Consider the following 12,422-nt stretch of genomic DNA (forward strand, 5'->3'; position numbering starts at 1 on the left):
CGATATACTAGAGCAATGCAAAAATAATAATAATAAAAGCAATATATTTCATGGCAAATTTGGGGGGTAAGGTTGGGATTGTAATCCGTGAATTATCTCGGGATAAACACTGCAGCTGCAAGCGCCCCCTACAAGTATTCTCAGGGAAAATGGGGAAAAGGCTAAAAATTTAAGTCGTCCACAGGTTGGCCAGTGCTCCAGAAATGTTTAGTACTTGACAAATTCAAGGGGTTTTGGTTGCCGTCAAGATAAAGTCCAAATTCTTTCACAGGGCATATATACATACATACCATTCCCTCCATGACATCTAGCTCCGCCTACCTTTCTAGCCTCATCTCTTTCAAGTCTCCTCCAGCATCTGTTTTCCCAATTACTTATGATTTCATGTCACCCTTTCTTTGCTCAGGCCAACTTCCCTATCTAGAATGCATTCACCCACACCTGACTCCATTCTCAACCCAAATCCCCAGGGAGAAACTACTAATCTTGAAGTGTCACTTCCTGTATGAAGCTTTTCCTCCTTCCCTAAGAATTGACCATTTCCTCCTTTGTGCTTCTACTGAACTCTCTGCATCAGCTACACCACTTTACTACTTATTTTTGTACCTAATCAAAACAGGAAATTGAAAGATTCTTGAGAGCAAAGACTGTGTTTTATTCACCTGTGTTACTCTCAGAATCTAGCATGACTCATTATATGTTCAACGAATATTTAATAAATGAGCTAACAGCCAAATCCAAATATATCAATATCAATCATCCTAGCCAGATTTTCTTATTTGTCTAAATTCTCTTCTTTGTTCCAAAATATGGTTCTTGTAACACTAGTGGTATACAAGATTTTAGGTGGCATTCAGATAATCATTTGTATATTATTAACCATGTATATATTTTAATGAATATAATAAAAATTGCAGTTACTATTTGTTGATGTCACATGACACGTTTCTTTTTAACACTACTAATATAAAAAACCTAGAAACAACTTCATATTAAAATTGTGTTTGTATTAAATTTTGACCCAAGACTTTTAATTCACAGGAAACAATGAAAGTATTTTTTTAAAAAATGTTTTGAGAGGATGGTCTGTTTTATTATAATGCCAATATAATCACATTAAAGAAAAATATTTTAAAATTCCGACTATTACTATATGTTTTGCATATTACCTTTTATATACCTTTTATATGGTTGTACTTATAATGAATGTATTATTTTGCGTTCTCACTTAACATTATGAATAATTTTTTCCATGTCTCTACATTATTTTCAGAATCTTTATAGTACCAATAATATTTTAAAAACTAAAAGGTACAGTAGCATGTTTCTAATTTTTTGCTTTCGTAAGTAGTGGCAAAAAAAAAAACCCATTTTTTTTTAAAGCACCAAAACAATTACATTGCATCAGTACAGAAGTATCCTTTTTTCCCATGGAAAGTTCTTAAAGGAGCTAGCTATATACATGGAAGAATTTCATACTTTAAGATTGAGAATTTTAAAGAGCCATAGACTTTTTTAGTTATAAATGGCCTTATAGAGATCATCTTGTTTAAATCTTTCATTTTGCAGATGATAGAAACTAAGTCCCATAAAGAGAGTTTAAGTGAGTTAAGTAGTAGATGAACTGAAACACTTTATCTCCAAAATAGAAACATTATGAAAGAGTTAATTTGTTGCATACATCATCCTAACCTTTAAAAGAGACTCAAATTAATCTAGTAGTATACCTAGAAATAGCTATTTTACTTTTCATTAAGTATTCTAATTCTGTCTCTTTTTAAATTTTCTCTAAGAGATTTGATCTGGGATTCTTCCCAGTTTCCAGTTCCTGCCCTGCCTAGGTTCATAGAAGATAGAACTGAAAAGGACCATAGAGAACATGTAGTTCAAGCCCTTTATTTCATAGCTGAGGAGCATAAACTCCAGAGATAAAGTGCTAAAGTGATTCTGTAGTATTTGTGGCTTAGAATTAAGCCACAGACTTAGAATTAAGAGTCTCCTGGTGATTAGTCTAGTATGTACAGAGACAATTACATCTATCTTATATCATACATAAACTATCTTAAGTAAATGGCATGTGGTAGAGGTCAATAAATGATAGCTATTGAGACAAAACTATATTTTAACTCTAATGTAAACATATGTACATAATTTTATTGAATCATCCTCAAATTCTTTTTCAATACCAGCAAAACAAAATTTTGTTTTAAATTCTATATAAAAGGAACTAAAGGTTTCTGCTCTGATTATATAGCTTTTAAATCGCAACTTACTTTCATTCTGCAGGATGTTAATGGCATCATCCATAATACAGTCTGGTGAAAATCCTGCAGTCTTTGACAATAAACCCAATAACGATGCAATTTTCAGTCTCACAGATGGATCATTCTCCTAGAACAAAAGAAGCTATTGTTACCTTGATATGCTACTCTCAGCTAACCAACAAACAGGAACTAACATCTCAAAAGAGATTCAATGATCGAAGTATTCTAAGGCTTTATTTCTGAAAAATTAACTTTATATAGTTCAGGGGAGAGAGCTTTTTCAGTCAGTATGTTACACCCAAATACTGCAAAGTGAATGGGAATTTTATTTTTAATGCCTTCCTGATGTCATTAACTTCTAAGTAGAAATGTGCTTTGGGGGCTAAAAGTACTTCTCCTCCACTGTGTAGTCACGTTAAACATGAAGTGCAGCAACTTGGACTAAACACTGCCAGCACTAACCACCCGATACTGTTGCCAGCACCACTATTCTTAGAGCTCCTGGAAATTGGGTGCTGCAGAAAAAAAATCTCACTCTACCTGTTTTTTGGATCACCAGATCTTGATTAGAAGTCGGGGGCATGTGAGCCTAATTAGCTGGGACTAGGTCTTGTACCTGGGCTCCAGGTGCAAGGCAGACTAAGAAACGAGTGTTTGGCCCTTTTAGCTTCAATATTGGAAGGTGGTCTCTAATTTGCACCAAAATTCCTATGGTGAGAAATTTCCCCCAATGATGAAAAGGACCATATCCTTTTGTTCATCACCATTTTTCAAGTATGTAGCACAATATCCTAAGTTTCTAATGAGGTAACTACTCACAACAAGGAGGCCTCAGGTGGGGGAAGGAGCAATAGACACGGAGTCAAAAGACCTAGAATCCTAGCAGACCACTTACCATGTATATATAACCTTGGGAATGTCATTTTCTTGGGCATAACCTTACGCTGTGGGGTGTAGCAGAAGGAAATCTGGCTTTGAAAGTAGCCAGATCTAGGTACGAAGCCCAGACTCCCTACGCAACAGTTATATGTCTTGAAAGGCTAATTAACTTTTCTAAGTCTCATGTGTGAAATGGGACTAATAACCTTAGGGGGCCACTGAGAGGACAAAAGCTAGCACTGAAATGGGCACATAGAGAACAGTCAAATATCAGTGCCCTTCTTTCTTCCTCTCTGATCATCAATCTTTTCACGTGGAGGGTAATATGGTACTTCTATGAGTACCATATTCACCAAACTGTGAATATGGTACTCACAAAAGTACCATAAAGAGCAAATTAAAAAAACATCAAATATAAGGATGCAATCACCAAGCCCAGAATAAATGCCCTGTTTTTTACACAATAAATTGCATGGGAAAGAAAAAGAGTGGTGGTAGTGGGGATTATTGCAGATTGAAAAAGATGTAAAAGGACAGACAAATCAACCAAAAGCAATATGTGAATCCTACTTCAAACAAATCAACTTTAAAAAGATTTCTTTAAGATAATCAGTGAAAACTGAACATGAACTAGATATTAGCTACTATTAAAGCATTATTGTTACATGCGATTTAAGTCCTAAAATAAGTCTTATCTGTTAAATCTACATAATTAAGTATCTATAGGTGAAATCATATGCTGCCTGGGATTTACCCACTCCCCAAAAAAGTGGGGGAATGCATTCAATAAGAATGGCAAAATGTTGATAATTGTTTAATCTGAATGAGGAACACCTGAAGGCTCATATTCTTTTCTCTCTTTTTGTGTATGTTTGTAAATTTACAAAATAAAAAGTTAGCTTTTTGGAAAAAAAAAATCACATGAAAGTGCTTTGTTCTATGTAAAAATGCAAAGTAATTTATTCATTCAACAAACATACAAGGAGTACCTACTATGTGCCAGGCATTGTTCTAAGTGCTGAGAATATAATGATGAATAAAACGGACGTAATTCATGCTCTAATAGAGCTTAAATTCATATGGATAGGACTGGCAAAAGAAAATACATTTCAGGTGGTAAGCATTCTGAAGGAAAATAAAGTGTATAAGGGGTTATGTATAAGGGAAGGCTATTATAGACAGGACATGAGGATATGAGTTTTGAATGGACACTTAATTAAGTGAGACAGGAGAGCCATAAGAAGGTTTAGGGAAGCAGCATTCCAGGCAGAAGAAAACTGCAAACCCAGAATATAGGAACTTCCAAAATGTTACATTTAAAACTGTAGAAGAATACATACAAAACTTAGTGGTGACTCTCTCCAGAATAACCTCTGAAGAGTGTATTTTGTTTTCTTAACCTTTTTTCTTACAGAGGCAAATCTCACTCTTTATTTTATAAATAATTGCTTGAATCTGTTACAATAAATGTTACTGTTGTGATTTTTAAAAGACTAAATTTAAAACTCTATACATAACCCTTCAAAAGCTTCCAGTTTCCTTCAGAAAGAAGTCTGAGCTACTGAACATGCCATGAAGGCCTGCCTAGACTGGCCGCTATGTCACCTCCCACAATTCCCTACCAGTGATGCCACGCTGCTTCAAGAGTCTGTACTTCTGCTCAGATTGTTCCTCTGCCTAGACTGCACTCCCTATCTCCCACACCTACCCTTGTCCTGCCCCTCAGGTGTCAGCAATCCCAGGAAGTTGCCTCTGATCCCTGAACTGAACTTGGATGCCCTTCCTCTTGGAGGACTACAGCACATTGGTGTGACTCTTTATTGTGATTACGTCCGTTTCCTCAACCAGACTATAAGCCACTAAAGTGACCAGCAAAATACCCGGGAAGCATTCTGTAAATTTTGATAAAAATAAAGGGCAGACTACAGGAAAAGGAAAAGTCAGGTGTCCTTAATTCATTCAGCAAATAATTCATCTATTCATCTGTTTAACAAGGATTTCCTCTGCACTTACCAGGAGCCGCTATGCTAGACCATGGTGATACACTGCCCTCATGGATAAAGTTTAATGGGCAAGGCAGATATTTATCAAGCAATGTCCAAATAAATAATTATAAAGTCGTATTGTAAACTACAGAGTTCTATAAAAGCATATAACATATCACATACAGACTTTAACTCCGTTTTTATGTTCGAAGAGATTCTGATCTAATTTGAGACAGAGGGAAGAAAAAAAATGAATAAATGCCCTGAGTCATGAAAGAATATCACATCTCCCAGAACTGAAAAAAAAGGGCAATGTGGCTAAAATGTAGATTGATATGAAATGAGGCTAAAGAGAAAAGCAGGTGCCACATCTTTGTGAGAATTATGGCAAGGGCCTCTGATAGTACCTAGCATGTAGCAGGAGTTCAAAACATACTTGTGCATTATTAAATAAATAAAAGAATAATTTTTGTCCTAAGAGGAATAAAAATCCTTTGAAGAATTATAAATAGAAGAATGACATAAACAGATTTGAGTTTTTGAAATACCAATCCAGACTCAATATAATGATTGAATTGGAAGGGGCAAAAGTAGAGAGAAATATTAAGAGTATATTGCAATAGTCCAAGAAAGGATAACGACGAGCCTATCACTTCTGCTCTTTATGTTCAAAGAGATAAAAGACAAAATTGAGAATTTCACCAGACAACCAGAACTTTAAAAAAAAAGAAATTACAAAAATGATAAAAAACAATAAATGAAATAAGAACCAATGGACAGGTTTAACATCAGCTTAGATAAGGTGAGAGAACTGGTGAACTAAAAGGTCCAGAACGAAGCACAGGAGATAAAAGAATGAAAAATCAGAAGAGAAGGTAATAAAATAAAATGAGACGGTTTATCATATATGCAATTGGAATCCTCAAAGGAGGGTGAGATAACACAAAGCAAAATTTGAAGAAATAGCCAAGAACCTCTCTGATGGAAAGTACACGCAGACAATAATACAAGCACTATGAACCCCAAATAAGATAAATGAAAAGAAATCCACATATTGGCATATGACAGAAAAAGTACTGACAACAGACCAACGAGAAAGTCCTAAAAGCAACCAAAGAAAAAGACACATTACCCCTCAAAGGGATCAGTAAGACTAAAATCTGACTTTTCAATAGAAATAATGGAAGGCAAAAAGCAATACAATTATATATGTAAAGTATTAAAAGAAAATAACAGCCAATCTAAAATTCTACACACAGTAAAAACACCCTTTAAGAATGGAGATAAAATAAAACTTTTCTATACAAACACAAAGAATTCGTCATCAGTAAACTCACAATAAAAGGAAATATCAGAGAGTATGCTTCAGCCAAAAGGAAAATCATCCCAGATAAACAGTCACAGGTGCAAGAAGGAAAGAAAAGCAATGATAAATACATATCGGTAATGATAAATATGTAGGTAAATCTAAATGAATATTGTCTGTATAAGAATAACAAGGTCTTCTAAAGCAAAAAATGATAAATAAAAGTATCAGTTACACTCACATGTAACTCAGGAAGGTGGATAAATATAATTAAGGTCCTTTCATTGTCCAAAACGATAAAAGTACCATTTAACATTTGACATTCAAGGAAGGGGGCTAGGAAGTGTTGGGGTGGGATAGGCAGTTTCAATTTCAAATAAAGGGATAAGGGAAGGCCTTAATGAAAAAGTGACATTTGAGTAAAGACTTGAATAAAGTGTGAGTAACAGACATATGAATATCTGAGGGAAGTGTTCCAGGCAGAAGGATACATAAGTGGAAAGACTCCAAAGAAGAAATATGCTTAGCAGAGAAAATGGCAGAGCAAATCAGAGAGCAGTGGCAGGGAGAAAGGTTCTAAGCTGAGAGAACAGCATATGAAAGATACTGATTTCTAAAAACACTAAGGTTTTTGCAAAACTCCAAGCATTTTGATTAAGCTAGAACATTATATACATAAAGAAAAGAAACTTTTATGTCATACATAAAAGATTTAAAGGTCGTTTATGGAAAGAGAGACTGAAAGAAAAAAGATAGGAAGCTTTTGCATTGAATGCATCCCAACACATATGATATGAAGTACAAATTATCTATAAAGTATTCTTAAAATTCTCAAAAATATGCTAAACCTGAATCTAACAAATAGAACTAACTTATAGTTCATAGTAAATACAGGGGATAAAGGAGCAAGTTAACCCCCAAGGAAGTAAATTCAGAAAACGACATTTTACAAAACAACTAACTGAGTTTAACAGGTCAATGTCACCAACATAAAACAAATTATTCTAGATTTTAAAAAGAGCAAATTCCATGTGTGGACATTGTTTGCATTTTGATTTGAACAAACAGTTGGGAACAACTAGAGAAATTTGAACATAGACTAATTATTAGATGACATTAAGGAATTATTTAGTTTTATTTGATGTGGTTTGGTGGTTATTTTTTTTTTTTTTTAAATATCCCTTTTTTAGACAGATTTACTGACTAGGGAAAAATATCATGACACTTTAAAAACTTCAGGAAAACCAATAGAGGAAGCAAATTTGGCAAAATATATATATTTTTAATTCTCCTCCCCCCGCACTTCCACTCTTGACCTACGGATGTTGCCATCTCTCCCTTAAGAACTGGATCTCTGAAGGCAGGGCATCTCCTCCCATGTGCTTACAACACACATCCAGAGGGCCTGGCACACCTGGAGTATGGGCTGTGACTCCGCTGGGGCTTTAACCCAAGACCTTCTGTGTGTAAAGCAGACGTATTAACCACTACTCTATGGAACCACCCCAAATCTGGCAACATATTAATAACTGTTTAATCCCAGAGATGGGTTTTTGGCAGTTCATTATAGTACTGTCTCTACTTTCCTAAAAACTTAATAATTTTTATACTAAAATTTACAATTTTAATTCATCTGTGATTCAAATATTTGAAAATCATTTATTTTTTCACTTCAGATATCATTTGTATATAAAAACTGAAAAATGAACACATTTTGTGAATTTTATTTTCTGTTTAAACTATTTCCTGTATTGAATCATGCATCTTTTTTCTAACCCATTAAAATACATGGCGAAATAAAATGTCACTTAGCTATAAAAAAATGGGCTATTGCAATTAAACATTAGAGTCTTGAATTCGGGCAGTAACAACAAGATGACAGGACTACATTCCAGAGATAATCTCGTTAAAGGGTCTCCTTGGATGTAGTTAACTCCTCCTTTTTGCTTCTACTGCACTCTGTACATATTGCAGTCACAGTATCTTCAGCAACACAATGCACTTTATCATGCATATCTATCTTCATCTAGAAAGTGTAAGCTTCTGAGGACAGGATTTGGATCTTTTCTTTTTATCTTCGTATCTACAGTCCCTAGCATACAGAAGACATTCAGTAAGGCTGAATGAACACCTTATTTATTTTGCAGACATGACACAACTCTTATACATACTCCCACCAGGTCCTCAAGACCTTCTTACCTTGTAATAATGTTCCAAGAGAATCCTGACTACCCCCTCCACACTTTCTGCCTCAACAGGCTTCCTGGCAAACTGAAGTAGGTACTGCAAAGCATCTGCTGGGGAGGTAGCTTTACACAAATCTATGTGGAGTGCTGCAGATTTACTTGGTTTTGTCAGTCGGAGTTTCTTAGTAGCAATTTCCTCCTGTTGTTGCTGCAAGGGGATAAGAAAGGTAAGACATGAAAACCTAACTGAAAACAGAGTCTGAAAACTTAATTTCACTTCATTTGATGGAAGTAATTTTCCTTTATAGCAAATCATGTATTTAGGTAACAGAGCTAGCCTTAGGAAAAAGCAGTGCTATCAAATGGTAAAAGTACTGAATTGGAGACAAGGCTATGAGTCCCAATTTTGCTTTTCACTAGCTATGACTTTGGGCAAGTCATTTAATTTCTCCAGGTCTCAGTTTCTTTCTTTGTAAAGTAGGTCCACTGACATTTTGTTCCGCCTATTTCTTAGGATTGTTGTAGCTTTAGAATTAAGAAAACACAAATACAAAGGATCTGCTCCATTCTTCGTAGAAATCTGAATTCTACAAATATATTCAGGCTGTGCTGAGGCACTCACCAGGCAAGGTTCATCTAAAAGGGAACTTGTCGCTTAAGGCAGCCCCTGATGGGTAAGTATAGAGAGGATCTCCTGGTATCAACTATAACATAAATGTTGTAGTCGATAATTTCCCTTGCACCCTGACACGTCATTTTGATATCCTAAGCAGTCATCACTCTAGAAATTTACACTCCTACAGAGATTAGGATTATTAGGAACACAGTATGGCATGATACAAAGACTGGGGGCTTTGAAGTCAGGAATTTGGGTTCAATAACCACTTACCCATTTCCATCCTATTCTACACACTCAGTCTTCAGTGTTATCATGGCTAGAGTTAGGTCAAAAGCTGGGAAAAAAATTTTTTTCCCTAAAGAGTATGTAAAGGGGAGGAGAAACCAATATCTGCAATCGATCAACCATCAATAACATTTTAGAGAGCTGGTCCCTATGATCTCTCCAGGGGATGCGGAGATAAACCAAGTATTATCTCTGCCCTCAAAGAGCCCAGACTAGTGGGAAGATATGTATACTGGTAATTACAGCAGTACTGAGTAGTAAGTACAAACAGATGAGTACAACAGAGTACCGTAGAAGTAAGGGAGGAAGAGTCTAAACTCTTGCTGAGGTTTCAGTTAGTCTCAAAACAAAAATATAAGTCTACTGGGTAGAGAAGAAAAAGAAAGGGAGGAATGACATCCATTTTATGTAAAAGAGACATAGATAAAAAAAAGTTTGGAGAGGTACAAACACATGGCATGCTGGAGGAGGGGTGAGTAGTCTTGAGAACTGGGCATGATGTTGGAGAAAAAAAGTGACACTGCACAACAATGTCAATGTACTTAACACCACTGAACTGGTTAAAAATGGTTAAAACGGTAAATTTTGTTATATATATCTTACCACAATTAAAAAAAAGTGGGCAAGGGAAACAGAGCCAGAAAATCCCAGAAAGCAAGCCATAGAGGATGGAGTTCTATGAATTAAGAAAAGTTTCCTGAATCTTGACTCAATCTAAAAATTCAGGAAAACTAATTTCACATAAAAAGGAGCAACAAAAAGTGTCGAAGTTAAATCTTAAAGTTATTTTAAGAAAAAAAAACAATAAGGAGCAAACTAACTTCCCTAGAAAATGGGAATTTGCTACAAAAATGTGTCCTTTAAACAAAAAGAAAGTGATACAGCTGGAAGGAATACTGTCAAATTATGAAGGGTTAAGGAGTTTGGCTGAGGAGTTTTTACGAAGAGGAGCTGCAAAAGAGGAAAGCTCGATTTATCAATGTAATTATCTCTCTGTACTATAAATCATATATATGCTGTTCTCTGTCCACTAGACTATGAGCTCTTCAAGGAGAGGGATCCTAATTGGACTTTGTAGCTCAACACCTTTCACTATACCTGATGCATAGTAACCACTCATTTGCTCAATAAACTCTTGTTGAAGGAACGAATGAAATGTTTAAGGATCCGTTTCCTTATTAGTTTACTTGACAGCTAGATGGTCTGTATTGCTACTCTACAAGAGGAAGGATCTAAGGGTGGCCTATGGCTCTACAGATGCTGCTGATCTCCTGGTATCAACTGGAGGCTTGTCAGAAATGCAGATTATCGCCTCACCTCCCACGCCAGACATACTCAGTAGAATCTACAGTTCACTGATCCCCAGGAGATTTGTAGACATAAAGGTCTGAGAAACACACCTGGGGAGACTTAGGATCAACCTCTACCGTCATCTACAAGGAGGCACATGGAGAATCACTGCTCCAACGCGGGCTTGACCCACTGGTTCTGAACTCCAATGGAGAAAGGTATTCCCTCCTTCTTAGGTGAGCTCCACCAATGGAGAATTCTATCCCTATGAAGCCTGTAATCCTCGCCCGTTTTCACTGGTCCTTAAGGATTTCTACTGACTTCTCTTCCAAACTCTGAGACTTCTGAATACAGCTAACTTGTCCCTGGGCGCTTTTTAAAAACGAGTTGGAGAGGCTGCCACTGATTAGCTGTGTCCTCGTCAGCCTCAGAAGCTTTAAGCCCACATCTGCAAAATAAGAATGCTAATGTAACCCAATAAGATGACGAGTGTTTCCTGGCTACAAAGCGCTTTTGTTTCTTCTAATAGTTAAAAAAAAAAAAAAAGGCGCGTCAGACTGCACATCTTAAGCATAACAACAGTAGCGGCAAACGAACACGCCCACTAAAGTGTAGTCTCAGAAAACCTATCAAAATAGTCGGCGCTCATCCCAAGTTTGTGGTGCCTGTCATGACAAAGTGCCTGGGGCGTGGATAACATTCTCCTGCCCTAGACCGGTCCCGCGACCTTTTCTTCCGGAGCTTACCTGAACCACCTTAGTGAATTCTTCGTACACCCGCTTCTTTAGGTGCGCCGCCATGGTTGCCCTCGGACCCTCTCAGCTCCCGTACTTGACGAGGGAGGCGGGGTGAAGATATCCGGAAAACCTGCCTGGACCGGAATAACCGGCCACGGTCCCACAAGGCACTGCGATTCTGGGAAAGAAAGGCTGCTTCCGGCTGCTCTATTGCCCTGCTGCGGTTCGGCTGGATCCCGCAGCCTAACCCTAGACCGCCAGGGGAACGGAACCAAGATCGTAGCGCGGAGGGGGTGGAGCCTCTGGCAGAGGAGACGGGACTCAAAGCCGGGGCGAGCCAAAAGGAGCCTTCAGGGCCTTACTGGTGGTCTCAGAGGGGCCGAGAGACTGACGCAGAAGGAAGCGTAAGGGAGGTAGGAAGTACAAGGTTAAGGACAGAGGCCAGGCGAGCCACAGCCACGGACGAACTCCGAGCTGCGTAACCACCTTGACTCCCAGACAACGGAAAGAGGCCGAGCTGGCGTTCCCATCGTCCTTTGCTGTTCACACCGTTTGCAGCTTGTAACTTGCCTGAGTTTTCCTTTTGGTCAGTGGGTGCTCCACCCCTCTCTTGGGGTGCTTTTTCCTGCCCCCTCACGCCAGTTCAATAGCTACCCGTGGTTTAGCAGGGGTTCCTAACCTCCCGGCCACAGACCAATACAGGTCTGCGACCTGTTTAGAGCACGGTCGCACGGCAGGAGGTGAGCGGTCTTTCTCCAGCGCTACTCAGCTCCACCTCAGATTATGAGGCAGTAGATTCTCATAGGAGCACCGGTCCCTGGTGCCAGAAATGTTGAGAACCGCTGCTGTAAGGAATCTCTGATAGCTATGG

At 37.7% G+C, this 12,422-nt stretch overlaps 1 protein-coding gene across 2 annotated transcripts in view; it reads right to left on the bottom strand.

The window, feature by feature from the left end:
* The window catches only part of INTS4 (integrator complex subunit 4), an 84,701-nt gene extending 72,632 nt beyond the window's left edge, over nucleotides 1-12,069 (bottom strand). For both annotated transcript variants that reach the window (XM_039848132.1, XM_039848131.1), the window contains exons 1-3: nucleotides 11,561-12,069; nucleotides 8,634-8,828; nucleotides 2,274-2,391 (exon numbers count right to left, since the gene is read on the bottom strand). In XM_039848132.1, coding sequence (XP_039704066.1) covers nucleotides 2,274-2,391; nucleotides 8,634-8,828; nucleotides 11,561-11,614 — 367 coding nt within the window. In that variant the 5' untranslated portion in view covers nucleotides 11,615-12,069. The remainder of the gene's footprint in view (nucleotides 1-2,273; nucleotides 2,392-8,633; nucleotides 8,829-11,560) is intronic.
* Between the last annotated feature and the right edge of the window lie 353 nt (nucleotides 12,070-12,422).

This window comes from Pteropus medius, unplaced genomic scaffold (genome assembly GCF_902729225.1).
Source record: "Pteropus medius unplaced genomic scaffold, Ma_sr-lr_union100, whole genome shotgun sequence".
Taxonomy (NCBI): Eukaryota; Metazoa; Chordata; class Mammalia; order Chiroptera; family Pteropodidae; genus Pteropus; species Pteropus medius.